Here is a 17,831-nt window from a genome sequence, read left to right as displayed (position 1 = left end):
TCGTAAATTCGTAAATAGCTTGGATTTATTAGTGGATAGAGTAAGCACTGATGGATGCATAAAGAAATTGCTCCTGTTTTTGCACATGTTTTTTTGTAAAATTTACACTTCATTGGCTTCATAAATTTCATGCTACTGCAAAACCCTCCGATCTAGCTTATCTCAACCTTTATCGTTTAGCGAATTTCTTAGGATAAACCATTTATGCTGTTGATTCGGGTTTCGGGAAAAGATTTCACATCTTTGCAAAAAAAGTTAAAACCAGTAAATCATCATTTCTTTTTACCATTTCCATTCATTATTTAAAAAAATATCAATTTCATTTTACAAGTATGGAAAAGGCTAAACATCTGGCATAAATAAAATTAATTAAAAAAATGACAAATGCATAAAGTACAACTACATTTTAAAATAATTGTAAAAAAAAATCAAACAGTCAAAAGAAAGGTAATTGCGTATTACACACTAAAGTATGAAAAGTACTGCATGTTGCGGAGAATTACTGTACGCTGTAAACGCTTAGAAGGTAGCGTTCAAAGTTATTCTTATAATAAATGACTTTAGAATTTAAGTGCTAAGAACAACTAAGAACAGCCTAACTGCTGTATATATTTCCAATGTATTCCACCCAGAATTACCTCCTAGGAAGCAAAGCGAAGACTCATTTTTACACATCACACACACGTACGGGGGGTGAAATTTTGTTTGTTTTATTCCATTGTCACCAAAGGTAGTTCATGTTTGTGTTCGCTCGTTTGTTGCGACACTGTTTACGGTTAAACCACTAACACCTCGCTTGCTGTCACAGCACCATGTGCGTATGTGTGTCGAAAAGTTGGACATGTAGTGTTGCTTTATTTCGCCGCTTTTTTGTAGGTGCTATTTTTATTCTTCCCTTCAGTGTTCTCCATAATACTGCGACCATCATCATAAGCCAACCCGCTGATGCGGCTCATGTGGCGAGAGCAAAAGGACATTCGGGCACGTGAAAGTGAAAGCCCGGTGTGGATAAAGTTTTGTGAAAAATCCCTCGCAAACACACACACACACACACACACACACACACACACACACACACACACACACACACACACACACACACACACACACACACACACACACACACACACACACACACACACACACACACACACACACACACACACACACACACACACACACACACACACACACACAACAAACGATCGCAAAAACAAAGGTAGGCGTAAAAAGCGGTATGTTTTTTTCACTTCCCTTTCAGAACTACCTGTTGTTGTGTATGGAGCTAGGGATTGAAAGCCATGTGAGTGGGGATATGTTTTGTTTGCATTATTTTACACCTTCCCCTCACCCTATCAGCAATTTCCCGCTGGAATAGCGCAATGACAAAGTGCAGGTGATTGTGGTCGACAAATTTAGGAATAATTGTGTGGGCAACCGGAACCGAAAGTTGTTTTGCTGCTGTTTGGATTGCTTACCATTTGCAAAGGATTTGCCACCGAACCGTCCACTGCTGACCGGTGCTTGCGGATGATGGTGAGGGTGGTGTTGTTGTTGTTGTTGGTGGTTGGGATGGTGATGATGGTGGTGAATGTGGTTGGGTGTAGACATGGCCATGCGAAAGTAGTCGTCCTCGAGATCCAGCTCTTCCTTCACGATCTTGTATGGGTCCGAGCCGCCAAGACCAAGGCGGGCAGCCGTGCCACCATACGGGCCGCCATCGTTGTCGGTAACTGTGCCTTCATTGTCACTGCAGCTATCGTGCAGATAATTGTTTGACCCTGTTGAAGATGTTCAGCGTAGTTTGAGGAATAAATTTAAGCGTTGCAACGAAACGATTTCATCTTGTTTGTTGAAGTTACACTTTTGAATTATTACAAGAAAACATTGACAACACACTAGATAGTTATGAGCAGCGATTTAAAACTAAGACGTCTTCCAAAGGAGTTACACCATGGCATTAACGCAATGTTTGAAAATATGCTCTACATTAATTTTATTTAAAACTGCAGCATATGTATTTGTGCTATTACGATTACACATGAACTTAACCCTGTGGCAAACTGCTTGTAATCCGTGACGGTTTAGTTTTCTGTTACTAATTACTTTGCTCTTTGCAGGATAGTCTATCCATACGAGACTTGAACTCACGATGGGCATCTGGTCAGTCATACAATAGACCAGGGGCATCCAAACTAAGGCCTATGGGTCCAAGGCGCCCCTGGAGAGCCTCACACGCGGCTCGCGAGAGCCTGTCATGCGTACCGATTGAATTGGAAAACGGTAAAACGAATAATTTAAAATTCTGGGAATACATTTCAGTTTCTACAATTAATAAACTAAAATTTAAATATCAGAAAACTATACACAATTTAAATATTAGAAAACTAAACATACATCAAATGTACAAAAATATTAGATCGATTGTACACGAATATTACATAGACAGAATTATATGATGTGCGAATGTTCCTGATGCTATTATTTTCTATCGTAAATGTCTGAATTGTAACAAGACTATACAAATCGAAACAAAAGATGTCTTTGAGGATCTATGAGATGCATCCACAAATTTGAAATCACTTCCAAAGTTCTTGCCAATAGTTTCCCTGAACCATAGACTACTGAAGGATTGAACGACGGCAACCTTGAAGTTCAAAGGTAAGTGACAGTGAAAGGATAGACTTAGTCCAAAGCGGTGCCAAAAATCCTCACCACCCTCCTATTCGACACCTTTTCGTTGTAAAATACGTAGCCACTGCGAACTGTGGCAATGGGAAATGTTGGAATGGAATATTTGACACCGTCACCCGTTCTTCCGCGTCGAAAAGGGTGGATACGCCCGGTTAACTTAAACGACGGGCGACGACGGTTGTCACGACTGTTATGATATTTTTGGAAGCTCATTGAAAAGCCACCCTTCGAGGGAGTAAGCCCAGTTGCCTTTCACCATGCGACTTTGCACAGTAGCAGAAGGAGAAGGCTAGCGCTGTGGGTATGAGTGTTGATCTCTATGTTTGTGCCTGCGAGAAAGTGTTAAATGTTGTGGGTGTTTGAAATATGTGCCGACACTGTGGCACAGTGGAAAGGTCTTTTGGCACTTGGCAGGTTGGCAGGTTTTGCAAAGCCATGGAAAGGTAAAAATGCAAATGTGGTGTAACTAGATGCGGAGGTGCTAAGGTACAAATTCCAGCTACATCTGGTTGTTTTCCCCATAGCCGGGGTGATCCGTTTTCTAGAGACATTTGAAGTTGACTTTCCTGTTTACTGATACTGAAGGAGTCGAGCCGGGGTGTGAGCCGGTGGTGAGATTCTTTGTACGGATGTGGCAAACCAACTTGAAGTTGTCGATGTGAAAAATTGACTTCTTCCGCCCTGCTTTCCGGGGCGGAGAGAGATAGAGAGAGAGAGAGCAAAACAATTCGTACACTTACTCGAGTTTTCGTCTTTGATGCGAAGCGATAATTTACCACCGACAGCACTCTCGTTATCTGACAGCTCTTCCTGGGAATCGTTCCCTTTACCGTTGCTGTTGTGGTTTTTGTTGCCGCCCGAGCTGCCGTTGCCTCCGCCATGGTGTGAGCTTTTACCACCCTCCTTGAGCTGTTTCTTTTGGATTTTCTTCATCTTGGCACGCTGGTTTTGGAACCATACCTGTAATTTAGAAGGATAAAAGAACAAATGGTAGAATAATCTAGATGAGTTTCAAGATGATGTCGCAGATAGAAGTTGTTTATCAGCGTCGCTATTTGCAGGATAAATTCAACTCTAATAATTCCCCAAAATAACCCTAAAACACCTGCCTTACCTGTACTATCCTTATACTCAGTCCAGTATCCTTTGCTAATCCTTCGCGAATTTTCCGACACGGTTTGGGTGATATGTCGAACGAAGCCTTAAAGGCGCGGCGCTGTTGCGTCGTTAGAATGGTCCGGGGTCGTTTCGGCCCGCGGCGACCGTCGATGCGTGTCTGGAACATGTCATCACAGCAGTAATCATCTGCCGCAACCCGAAGAGGCCAAAGAGAAAGCAGGAGGAGATCGTTTTGCCATTAGCTCCGAACATTAGACGCGAACGCGATTATGCCACCCCGTCGTCGTCCACCTACCGTAGCTGTAGCCCTGGAACATTTCCACCTCCTTTTCATAGTCGGGCCGGCAGAACAGCTGACTCTGCTTGATGACGTACTGATCGCCCTTCTGCAGCCGCACGCCACAGACGACGCAGATGAAGCACTTCAGATGGAACACATTATCCAGGGCGCGCATTACCAGCTCGTCGGCACCAATCTTCTCACCACATCCGAGGCATCTGTTCCGGCCGTACAGTCTGCGGGAGAGTTAAGGGGTAAAGTGGGTAAGCGAGCTGCGGTGGGGTCGGGTAACGGCGGCACAGATTTTAGCTAAACGGTTTTAGATTATCATTGCAAAACTTTCGCTTCCGGTATGGCGTTATCGATGCGACCGGGGGAGGGAGCGCCTGAGTGGTTGAGAAAGGGGGAAACCTTTAAGTTCGTTTATTTCGGTTCGGTTTGTTGTTATCAATTCTTAGACATTTAAAACGATTCGTTTGCTGCTAACGACGGTTTGAATGCTTATAACGGGGCGAATTGATGGGATGGAGGAAGTTGTCGGGAGTGATGAACCATGTTGGCTCAACCAGTATTGAGAGGAAATGTAAATTGTTCGAACCATTTATGGTAAATTATCGTACATACAGCCTTTTTTTATTCTACATGTGACAAATCATTTCAAAATGTTGACTATTTTTTCCTGGATTCATCATTTTGTGTGATTCATTCTTTAAAAATTCAATAAAAATCCCCGAAACAACAATGCACCGGTACAACACCACCTTCCGTTTGTTAGATGAATGATGATCGATTTTATTGCAAACCATAGACGGTTACCCTTTCGCTTTTTGGTATTTTCATTCACACAAAAAAAAACCAACGGAATACTGACATTTTACCGACAATCCACGCGTAAATGCAAAAAAGAATGAAACAAACTAGTCATGCTGCGAGGACAAGAAAAGAGTTAAACGAAAAAATAGCAAACCCCAAATAGTGTACTATCATTGCCGTTGTAGAGAGGACAACGATCAAACCCCGATTGGAACATTTATCGCCTGCCTGTTCAACGTTTCACTGTACTGCGTTATGGTGTATGCGGTGTTGTGTGTTGCTAGCTTTAGCCCTTTCCCCTACTGCTACCCAAGTGCACTGCCAATGGCTCAATGTGGGTTTGTAAACTTGCCACGGCTCAACGATGCTGGACATGGTGTAGGAAAACGATGAATCAATCCTTCTTGCTGCGCGGTATCCTTCGTTGTCCTAGGTTCACGTACCGCGCACGTAAGAATTGACAAATTGCCCATAATTTATTTTACACCACATTGTGATTGCCATTAAAATTCAATCTATCATATTCACCAAACAATACACACATACATATTTTCTCTTTTCGTCGTCCCCTGTTCTATTTTCGTTTCTCTTCTTCAGTCGTGTGGTATGAAGATCGTACAGCGTCAGTGCAGAATATGCACCGAGGGTTGCGCACGAATGTAAAATAAAGGTACGAGTTATGAAGCCTTGCGGGTTGCATGCGGTACCATTGCAAAGCGAGTTGTGATTTGTGTAGGGGCTCAGTACCACTTCCTAAAAGCGTGTGGTCCCTTCTAACATAAGCGGGATCATCCTTTTACTAGCCAGATTTCAGGATTTTTTTTTAAACGAAAAAGAGAAAAAAGAACTACTTTTTCTATAAGTTGTTCACAACGTAGCAGTTGAAGGGGTAATATGCTAGTGTGCATTAATGCACAACATTTTGATAAACAACATTGTCCAAGTGATAAAACTCTTAATTTGGGGCTCTTTCCGTTTTGAATTCGTTGGCTAAAATTTCAGCCTGTCAGCAGTTTGCATTGTATAGCAGTTTTCGAGCAGCTTTCTAAATGGGTATAATATACAGGGTGGCTTATGTATACATTTAGAAGGCAGATTTTTATCGCTTCTGCCTATTTTGTGTATTCGTCAAGCCTCCAGAAAGCCTGTTTGAGCAAAAAATTTCACCCATCCTATCAAAAAGCGATATTCAAATTTTGCTATGAAAAACATGATATAAGATCACCTGGACTACATACACTTTGATTCTAGATTCCATCACCTGATCTCTTTAATGCACCTTGGGATAAATGAAAACACCACCTTCTTTTGCCATTTTTTTCTAGCTTCGAGGCTTCTAGTCAATTCTAGCTTTGAGGCTAAAATAATCTAGGCTTAAAGTTGCTGGCTAGTTTTGTGTGAGGATTTGTATGGAGTGTTGACATGATTACATCATCAAACTGTCAAACTCCATACAAAAAAGCTGACTAGAATTGTGAAGGGCCCCTTTATTGGATTTTTTTTTTAAATAATTCATTATTAGATATGAAAAATTTAATCGTTACAATCGAAATTAGTTATACGCAGAGGTGCAGAACACAAAAAACAAGGAACTGCTGGTACAGCAGTATACACTGTATTAACTGATTTCTTTGTTTTAAATATTGTCGCTAGAATTGAAAGAAAATCGATACCCTATTTCAAAATGGACTAAGCTCTTGGAATGTTAAGAAGAATGCCTCATTTAATAAATGGAACCCTTCATTACATTCATTTATTGTTTAGATGCTGTAATGTTTCAATAAATGGGATGATTTTGGCTGTGTTTAGCCAAAGGCGGATAAACATGAGTAGAGTCTGTCATACTCATATAAGCCCTGCTATAGCTTCCAGCGGGAAGCTTGAAAAAGGAATACTCAATCGGAGAATAACTATTGAGGGAGCTTTTTTCAGAGCTTCCCAGCAATTCCGGTACTATTGGGTCTTAAGCGGCCGTTTAGTTACCGTACTGGATGATCTGCCCCAGTATCTATCCATTCACCACTACGGTATGAAGTTCTGTAGTGTGGTACTATTGTACTTTAAAAGAGTCTGATTAACTAAGCAAATGATAAATTACTCAAAACAATGTTTCTTGCATTTAAAATTTAGTGATCAAGCGAGATTCAAAGTATTATAATTCAAAATGATCCAAACAATAATATTACACATTAAATCGTTCTACAGTTATCGGATCTTTGGCATCAAAATGTCTTTAATAAAGTATACACAAAATACAATTGATACAATTCAACTAAACTAAGCTAAACTGAAAGTGATAACATCAGACATTTTGATATAACCGTTACTGCGTGCATTGTATTAGAATGTTTGAAAACACATCCTCCTATAAAGACGTACAATAACAGATAGTAAAGCCTCATATAAAACGGGCCAAACAACAACAACCAACTTATATTACTATCGGTAATTTTATACCTTAGACCAGTGGTCTCCAACCTGTGGTCCGTAGACCACTTGTGGTCCGTGGCGTTAACACACGTGATCCGCGAAAGAATTTATTTTGGAAAAATAAAAGCTTATTACTATACGCATCGTGCATTTCTCCCTCACAATCAAGATTAACAGGCATCTCTAGGATAAGATTTAAATATATGTTTGATCAAAAACCTTAAACTAAGTTAAGAAAATATATTCCCTCCATGGATGTGGGCCGCGGCAAATGTATTATAAAAGCATTAAGAAGAACAGCTTGTTGATTCGTTCTAACGAACTATAACGATACATCTCATGTAACATGTATCTAGTGTAAGCGCCAAATGGTAGGACACCTAGCGAGGATTTCGAAACTTGTCCTGCAACAAATGTATATGAATAAACCATAATATCTTTTTTTGCGTTCAATGTGTGTTTGTGTTTTTGTGCTTCAAAAAAGCAAAGGACAAACAACATTGTGTTCAATATTTTTCTACTCTTTAGTTGTGGTTGCCACATTTCTTAGTTTGCGATTATTTGTGTCTTTGTGTCCAATGGCAGTTTGGGTGTTTATTTAATGCCCTGACCAGAGTAACGACAAGAGTAACAAGGAACAACTTTTATCGGGATTTTATTTCATGGTGTAACTTCTGTACTTGTAACAAGGTCAAATGTATGCAGAACATGTTAATGTTTCCCATATCGTTGAGCAAAACATTAGATTACATTACAGAACGTTTAGTAACCAAAAAAAACTTGATTTAATACAAATCTATGCTGATTTCTTGAGAAGCTCATGTTAAAAACGCTCCATTTTATTTCACTGACATTTTACGCCCTTTCATTCCAAATCCGTTCAGGATATGCTCCCATCCTGCTGCTTATTGCGCCCACTCCCTACGCGAATACGCTTCCCCATCCCACTCTTTAACTGTCGCACACATGCGCATGAATGGAAAACTCAATGGAAACCGTTCCACCACTGTAAAGGGATAGCGATGTGGGGAGGGGAACCAGCGTTTGTGATCCTTTTGGCGGGGGTTAAAACGTACCAAGAAACGTTTCATTTCTAGGCAAACGGCAAAAGACAATAATAAAATGGAGTGTATCGTCGGGCGTCGTCGTGTTTGCCTTTCTTCATCGAGAAAACAAGCCGGCAAATCCCGGAGCCGGTTTGATGATGCTGGGGATGGATTTCGTTTGCTGGCACAAAGGAGCAGATTCCAACACGGCAAGGATTCATTCGCTGCGCTGGAAAGAGTGGTGCTTGTGCTGGGTGTGACGAGCGATTGTAAACGATGTCTACATGACTTCACCCGAAATGTCGCCGGTTTTCATGCTGCCAACATCACGCCGGAGCAAAGATTAAAGAATCAAAAGCCTTAAGGACGACACGGGAAGGAAGCCAAACAAGTATAACAATAAAATCTTCAAATTTATTTGTTTGTTCTATCTTGAAGAGCCATTTTTCCATCCCAGAGAAACGGCGGGCGTGGTGGTGGAATCGGTGTCGTTCGTTCGCTTCGGTTCCGGCTGGCCGGATTTCCAAGCTGCTCCAAATACTTTGCACGCAAACTGCTGCCATGTATCGGGGATGAAGACATTTTTATGTGTGGTGCTTCTAGCCGATAGCACGACGACAGCAAGGGAGCAGCAGGGTAAAGGGAATTGGCGATGAAAAGAAAATAAAACCTCTATCTCTTGTGCAATCGTAAAACAAAACAACAAAAAAACCCAAAAACTGTCTGTTTTTGCCGTTGGTGGTGGGAACTTGGGAATTGAGGAGAAGAGGAAAAAAAAACTGCTGTGAAAAATGGCGTCGTATTTCTCGTGCGCTAACTGAGGCACAAGTGGACCATTCATTCATTCAGGACCAGGATCGAGGCAGGTTTGTGTGCGCTTTCACAAAATGAGTGTAATGTCCTGCAATGCAAATCGTTGACATTCTGATTGGAACTTTTCGGCTCTGTGATTCATGCGAAAGCCATCCCCGGTTGGGTAATGGTGAGTATGCCCCAGATAGCCGGTGAAAATATTCCACATTTCGAAACCACTTGTGTTCGATTAATTAGATTTTCTTCTCGGGCGGTGATCTGTTGGTATGGTGCCACAGTTGTTTTGCATGAAAAGCATTTCATTTGATTTTATGTAGAGCATTTCATTTATATAAATTAAAAAAAACACACACACACACGCAATCGCTCTGACAGATCGTGAATTTATAGCCCACACAGATAGTTATCGAAATGGACATAATTGTTCATGGGGTCTTTCAGTGAAAAAGGGATAAGTTTTTAGTTTCGCGAGACACTTTCGGGAATTTCCAAAGGATATTTTTTTAGCAATGCAGCCTTTTCGGACCGTTCCTCCTGAATAATAAAAGGATAATTTTTGACATGCTCTTAAAGCTCCGGTGTGAAGAACATCTGATAAATAATCTATTTCAGTATGCATACAAACAAAAAATACAGGTGGAAAAGTAAAAACATCCCCATTCCTTTCTATTCATTTTCAAACGTGTAAACATGTTATTTCAAAACAAATATTATAAATCACTTTGAAATCTCTCAGGGCCCTTCTAATTCTATCAATATAATTTTTGTCAACAACAAGCTTTGTTTGAAAAGCCTTTATCGAAAAAGAAACAAAATGTGAAAATGCAAATTTACACATCTTTCATATTTATAAGGCCAAAAAGGGTTCGAAATATGCTTCCCTCTTCATTGATTTGCTTCCTTATAGTAGCATTTGATTGATTACAGCCGTTATCGCTAAATTTTGACTCTGACCCACCTATTTTTGTTCCGTAAGCACCAATTTTTGACAGCGTGTCACAATTTTTGCCTCAGAGCCATCAATTTTTGACAGTGCGCATCAATTTTTAACTGTGAGTCAATCGCTTTATTTAGAAAATTTTACGTAATTTCTGAAACTGTGTGTCAGAACATGTTTCAACAACAACTGAAATTATTGAAACTAAGTTTTAATTCAATAAAGTTAAGTAGTGAATAATTTCATTGAGAGAATTTAAAATAAAATAATTATGATGCCAATTTTTCATGTATTTTCAGGTGCAAACAATCAAATTACACGGCTTTTGTACTGTTTATGTGATTTAAAATTGCAATTGGTAAAAATCTGCTCAAATACCTTAGCAAAATATCATGATTCCAACAAGAGTAAAAACATAATGCCTTACAGGCAAAAATAGGCCCTAAATAGTCAAAAATTGATTGGTAAAAAATTATTGCTTTAGAGCCCAAAATTAGGTGGCAACGACTGTATTAACTGTATTACGTAGCTTTTGCTACTTGGAGGAAATACTAAAAGGGAAAAAGCGCTGCCGATTTTTTGGATATTTATTTTTATGATTGAGGATTCACATTGAGACAACTTGCATATAGTAAACATTTCGTTCCATCTGTAAATCCCAATGAATTAAAATGTATCCTCTCAAGCGCTCTATCTCCACGGGAACTACGAGTTGAACGATGTTTAATAAGCTTGTAAACTATCGAGTAACACAACCCACAAAACATCCATATGCTCCCCATTCCAGCGCACGTCTAGTGATGGATAGTACGAACCTAAGTTTTTCCTCTCCCACAGCTCCATTAACATAAAGATCGACGGTCTATTTTGTGGTTAATTTTATGTTTGTCTGCCCGTAACACATGACACGAGCATCAAACACGGGTCCTCCCCCCACACATACACCGTTTCGGGTTTGATGTTCTAAAAGTCATGTATGTATGTATGTGTGTGTGTGTGTGTGTGTACTAATCACACACCGAAACATGGTGGTTGTTAGATCGACAGAGCCCACTCCTGTCAGTACACGTATCCTCCCACCGCCATACACTTGGGGGATTTATACAAAAGGAAGCAAAAATTACACTCACCGTTCATAGTCGAAGCGACAGTACAGCTTGCCGTCGCGCATAAAGCAGGAATGCATGAGTCGGATCGAGCAGGAAGTGCACTGAAGGCATCGTTCGTGGTAGGTAATGTCAACCACCTTCATGATGTAGCGATCGCAGATCGGACCACAGCACTGCCCGCACAGGGACGTACCCAGCAGCCCGGCCAGGTGTTCGGGCCCGTCGCCACCGGAACCATCGCCGTGCTGCTGCTGCGCTCCGATCTCACCGTTGCCGCTTCCCGCCGTCATTACAGCGGCCAGCAGAACCCGCTGTCCTTCGGCCAACGTGGCGGCCGTCACACTGCCACCGGTAGACGTGTACGCTTGGTGCGAGGAGCGTGGCACCGACGGCTGGAGCGTGGGTGTGCCGGTCGTTGTAATTGGTGTTTTTGCACTGCAGCTACTATTGCTACCAGGGATCATGCCAGGGCCCAGTGTAGCCGTGTTGCCAGCGGTAACATTCGCACCGATGTTTACACCGTTCGTACCGTTCGCGTGTTCGTTGTTCGTCAACGAACCGCCCGTATCTGGTTCCGGCTGCCCAGCGCTGCACTTTGACTCGATGGGAACTGAAACAGATGAGTGAGGCGAGAAGGGTTTAGGTAATGTTGCGTTATAATATGTTTTTCTCCAAGCACGTCAATGGGAACTTTTGTTTGCTGTTCAGAGCCCATCGTACGAGGCCTATCAGAGAGCACGTTCAGTGGGTTCGATTACGGGGACGGGGCAAGCGGTCGGACGGAAAAGCGGCCCAGGCGGGAAATGTTATTTGCTCAGCGCAAATAGAAGGAAAAAGAGGCTATGTAAGCAAACGAGCAAGCAGGCAGTCAACCCGAAGGCAAACACTGCTATCGCCAGAAGGTCATGACGGAGAAGGTGGATGATGGTTTTCCACCCCGGTTCATTTCGAACCGTTTTCCGTGTCGATTGTGGGCATTGGTAGGACAAATGAAATAGAAAATCAGAGTCCTCATCATCTTTTGACATTTGTTTGTCCGAAAACTTGGCCCGTATTCGATGTAAAGCAGCGAGTTTTTGGTGCGCGTGGAACAGGTTTTTGGGAAAATTACACTTTACGAAACTGACACGACTGCAATGACGCAGGGAGCAAACATCGGGTACTAAAGGGCATGTATATGGAACGAAATAGTTGATAATCTGTGTAGTAGATTTTAGTAAAGTTGTGTAGATTTTTTCTTGATAAGAACGGGTAAACCGTGTATCCTTTCTTCGTAATTGTATTTCAGTAAGATTGATTCACTTATGTGCATCTTTTAACAAGTTTTGTGTACAACTTGTTAAAAAACCACAAAACCACAAATTTTATATAAAACAAAATTCAACAATACATCGAATTGCAAAATGAACCAGATATAATAAAACATTGTATTTTCACCATAGAAACAAATGAATTGAAATACAACAAAAAATAAACATAAAAATAAATTAACCAATGTACAAACATAAAATTTTGGTTGTGCGATATTAATTCTAAATATCTTATTTTGTGCCAAACTGCTCATACACGTGCAAAAGATACGAATACAATAAAATGGTGTACCCGTCAAAACCAACACAACCATTCCCATAGTGCAAAATAGAGCAGCCGCTGTACGAGTTTTATGTAAATTTATCAAATTATTCGAATCTTGCGCTCCAATAGTGGTGCCGGTCGTGTTGTTTGTATTTTCCGACAACCCTCCAACAACAACATCTCGTCACATTGTGACTCTTCTAACATCTTCAGCCCAATGGCATGGCAGCCAGCACGGGTGGGATTGGTAATTTTGTCCCACGAAAACGACTCTCCTCTCTTCTCCACCTTTTGCTGACGCTCCAAACGCTCTAAAGAAGCCCACAAAGGTCTTCCGATGTGCCCCTGCTGTGTGTTATGTCGCACCCGGGCGGCTCTGATCCATAAGACGACCTCCGATCCGTAATCAGTGTAAAAAGGGAAAAATTAATTTTAATCAAAAACCCTCCAACCGTCGACCGGTGCCGGCTTCTTGGTGCTTCTTGCACGTGCACATCAAACGATCCCGGTGTTGTGTTGGAGGCTGCATATTTACACGTCTGTTGCACCTGCGAACGATATTATGCGATCCAACCAACCAACCAACGCAACACCCCTCAATATCCCTGTGTTTGCAGCTCCTGTAAACTGACCATCGCATCGTCCACTTTCCACATGCAGAACCAGAACGGGCCGTGTTGGTCGTTATGGTTGCGTTTAACATTTCCACCCCCAGAACGTGTCGACTGGGTGTACCGGGGATAAAGTTATTTGTTTTAAAATTGCACTTTTCACCGTAACCGTAAGCCGGCGGGCCGGTGTGTGCGTGTACGCAATTTGCACCGAGAGTGAAAGGCGAGCGATTCCGAGTGTGCCGATGTACGTGTCGCCGTTTCACCGCTCCATCCGCATTCGCTGGGTACGTACGCAAAGGATGCTCAGGTTTTGCATTTTATTGACATTACAATGTTGCTCAAGTGATGTTATGAAAATTTCCTGTGATCCATCCATCCATCCTTGCGCGGTGCTTTAGCTGCATGAATGCATCGAGATAGCAATGCCATTTGCTACTGCAACGGAACGGTGCTGCAAGTGCCGTACACACGTGCACTCACTGTGCAATTGACTGTAATTTAAGTGATACTGTGGTTGAGTGGTAAAACACGATCCTTGGAGCATGGAAAACTTGGCATGATACGGTACCTCCACTGCACGCCGCTACAATGGTGCATACGGCAGTGGCAGTCCAATATGCATATACATTACACAGAAGGCTTACTTCAAACGGCCACAGGTAAAGTGTTTACTGAAGGGGCTATAGAAGAGTAACATTGAATTGAGCAACATTTGATAGTGTCATTTTTGTGGGTAGAGATATGATGAGGGAATTATTCGTAGCACATTGAGTAATGTTATTGTACCTTAGACAATTCTATTGAATTTGCAGTTTGCAGTTAGACAATTCTATTGAATTTGCAGTATCTAGTTTGTAACTATTGCAATAGTTACTGTTTACACTTATGGCTTAATTTTGCAATAAATTCTAACCCTTTTTATATTCAAACTTGCATAAAGTATTCTGATTATTGATAAATAATAACTGGAAGACTGCAATAAAATGTACAAAAATGGACCCAGAATCTAAAGCAATATCACTAGAACTAGCACTACTGTAACAAAGTTCTAGATTTTCATTAGTACAAGGTTTGAAGCATCCTTATTTCTGTGATCAAAACCAGAACCAAACCGAGAACATGGAAATTCATACTGCCCAGGTATAGTCATTAAGATTTTCAACATAACAGAACAATGACTAGGATCAGAGACAGTGAGCATGTTGCATCTGCGACATAAAGAGGGGCATATTATGGAAAGAAGGAAACCGATACGAGATCACACAGGCTCGCCGAGTTCAAATGCAGATGTGAGTGTTGAATTGTATCCGTATCTTGTAACTATTGACCAGGAGAAACGTTCTTGTTCCGAAGTTTATACGTCAATTGGAGGAACTTGGATCAGCATGGATTTGATACGAAAGAGATTATGGTATTGTTTGTCATGTTGTATAAAATACTTTGAATGGGCTTAAAGCTACGGAGCAGTCGCGTAGGATAGTCGTCAACTGGTACGACTTAATAGCATGCCCGTCATAGATTCAAGTCTCATATGGACCGTCCCTCCCTAGCAAGGACTGACTATCCGACTGCGTGGTAAGAAGAAGGCTTAAAACTACAAAAATATAATTTGAACTTCAAACGAAAACTACTTTACTGAAATGATCCTAATATCCACAACAATTATCCAAACACATGCTTCTTTACAGCCATTGCGCATCTGTAGCTAGTTGATGGTTGATTCGAGCACTTTGAGCATCATTTGTTGCTTTGTTGCACTGTCTGTCCAAAAGTCAGGGATCAATAGCACCGGCAATGAAAACATGCCAGATTATAAGCGTTAATGCTATCAGCAGCAGGATACCAAACTAACAAATGTTACGAGGTTCGGTGTCCGTGACTAGGCTCGCCTTCAACATACAGTGCCATTTGCTGGACCGGGGTAATGAAAAAAAAAACAGAGAAAACATACTGCGCTGGCGTGCCTTGGCAGTGTTATGATCGGATTTAGCAGTCGCCTAAGCAGCCAAAGACACCTGTGCTGTAGGGAGTTTGGTGACTGATTTTCGTCCGGCGCCACATTACGCCCTTCCAATACTGTGGGTCGGGTGTTCGTTTGATGGATTTATCCGATTAGCTTTCACAGTTTAGCACCCTTTGATGAAAGGGCCAAGGGGAGGTGTGCCTATCATTGACAGTGCCGGAACTAATCGATCATAAACAATTACGCCTCTCGGCCAACGACGGAGCCGTAGAGTTGATGGTAGAATAGAATGACAGTAGAATGATGACGACGAGCTTCCCCTGTCAGTGGTGGTTTGTTTGGCGCGGCTTGCAACGCACACACTCGCGCAAAAAATAGTAAAACAAAGTAAATGCTTCTGATCGAACGAAGGTCCTGACGCAACAATGCCGCATCTTCTTCTTGGTTATTATTATTTTTATTGCCCGGCTGACGCATCCCGCGCCCAAAGAATCCTAATTATGCATGCACATACCAGTGACCATTTTTATGCTAATCGCATCAGCGTAACAAAAGACATGCACCAGAAGAGTAGGGATCACGTCGCCACGTCCGACGCGCACTGCGATGAATTATTTTGCCCTCTATCATCAGCAAACCCGGCTCCCGGGAGGGGACCGACAGCAGACACCGGACGGACAGGACAGACAGGCAACATATTTGAGTTCCTTGCCCTGTCCCTTTGCCACCGCCAGCGCTATACGCCGCGTATGTTTGACGCCGAGCCGAAAGGATAAATGGCACGCCGTGAGCTGAGGCTCAAACCGCGACCCCTCTCTCTCTCTCTCTCTCTCTCTGGGTTGGGGTGGTATTGGTGGTGTTTCGTTCCGCACCGTATACTTGGCTTCCCTTGGCTTCCCTCTCCTGACAGCCAGTTCAAGAATCTGTCCGCAGTGAACGAGGCGTAAAACGGCGCACGATATTAAAGTTAACCGGAAATCGATGCACTTGCTGTACGAGCGGTAACAGCTGAACGAGGGAAGGAGGAATGTATTTGTTTTTTTTTTGTTATCATTTTTTCAAACTAGGACAACGTGGCAGTAGAGGGCGAGTGCCCTGTGGTGCCGTGTGTAAGCGGTAGTAAGATTTTGGCGGAACTAATCTCACCCTAGGTGGTGGCTTAGATTGCGGAACTGGCGAAACCTAAACAAACGAGACAGGGGAAGCTAATAGCGATAGCATGTTGTATGGATTTTGTCTGTCTCTACTGGATTTGTTTTAAAGCATCGGGTGATGTACAACGTTTTCTTACAATTGTTACTTTAAATTTCTCGAGAAACTGAAAGATATTATCAAAAATGTTGGCTTTTCCTACTAAAATAGTCTAAGAATTGAAAAATAAGTGAAGGGATACTTGCACAATGGACGAAAAAAGGCACCTGATTCAACGTCATAGGCTATTTGGTGGCTGGCATAGTAGTATAGTCTGATTGATTGATTCATTAGTTGCATAGTTTAAGGCTATTGCTCTGTAGCGAATTCTTTTCTCTTCGGCAATTGATGATGAAAGTGATTTTTTTATCAAACATTTTTGTACAGAAAGCTAGTTATTCACAATCGTTATTATTATAATTAAATTAAATAAAGTTAAAGAACACAATATTCAATCCTTTCGACAGATTTGTACAAAATATCTTGACTTTGACCTTCAAGAAATGTAAGAAAAACTGCGTTAACGTAAAGAGTATGTCACATTGCAATAGTTATACATAAATATCGGTATAATTTATGTAACAAATTTCAATAAGACCACAGAAATGAAACAGATTGCTTGAGGCAAATAGTCATGCAATATTTAATACGAAGCTTGAGGCTATTCAGGGTAGCTTATTTTTCTGATTTGCGTTTTGGGTGATTTTCCATGGTTGTAACTTGGGCTATAACCGCGATCTTCTTTCTTATGACAATTCCATATCTACTTTACCATTTACCTTATCTACTTTAACACCTTGAAAGAAAATTACACATCAGACAATATTGCCACTCACATTGTTTTTACCGTTTCTTGTTGTAAAAGTGGGAAAGAGGCTTTTACTACATTTTAAATAAATGATAAATATTGTGAAAGCTTTAGATATGTTTCCTGCTGTTTGGAAATAGTTGTATATTAATAGATTTCTATTTTCAATCCCCTATATAAATGCATGTAGCAGGGAATTAAAGCGTGGATTTGTCAAGCCATATAAGCCAATTTTAAGTACAAGTTTATAGTAATTGTTTAGAGGAAACTAGATGGTTCGGTAAACCTAGTTATTCCCAAATAAAATAAAATATAAAACCTCTGCTTTGTTACTTGGGATATTTTAAACTGCTCCCTAAACCGCTAGGCAGTTTACATCGAGTGTAAACCGCTAGGCACCTTATTCATTATGATCACTTGATTTTTCATTTTGGTTCCA

General features: G+C 41.4%; 1 protein-coding gene across 2 annotated transcripts in view; it reads right to left on the bottom strand.

Annotated features, from left to right (window-relative positions):
* The window catches only part of LOC121601245 (LIM/homeobox protein Lhx3-like), a 30,507-nt gene that overhangs the window by 7,454 nt on the left and 5,222 nt on the right, over nucleotides 1–17,831 (bottom strand). For both annotated transcript variants that reach the window (XM_041930062.1, XM_041930061.1), the window contains 5 exons: nucleotides 11,263–11,851; nucleotides 4,109–4,329; nucleotides 3,809–3,999; nucleotides 3,435–3,654; nucleotides 1,479–1,781 (listed from right to left, as the gene is read on the bottom strand). In XM_041930062.1, the coding sequence (XP_041785996.1) occupies nucleotides 1,479–1,781; nucleotides 3,435–3,654; nucleotides 3,809–3,999; nucleotides 4,109–4,329; nucleotides 11,263–11,851 (1,524 nt within the window). The remainder of the gene's footprint in view (nucleotides 1–1,478; nucleotides 1,782–3,434; nucleotides 3,655–3,808; nucleotides 4,000–4,108; nucleotides 4,330–11,262; nucleotides 11,852–17,831) is intronic.

The sequence above is a fragment of the Anopheles merus genome, unplaced genomic scaffold, assembly GCF_017562075.2.
Source record: "Anopheles merus strain MAF unplaced genomic scaffold, AmerM5.1 LNR4000047, whole genome shotgun sequence".
NCBI lineage: Eukaryota > Metazoa > Arthropoda > Insecta > Diptera > Culicidae > Anopheles > Anopheles merus.
Note: the sequence above shows the minus strand (reverse complement) of the source record. Positions and strands in the feature narration are given on the sequence as shown.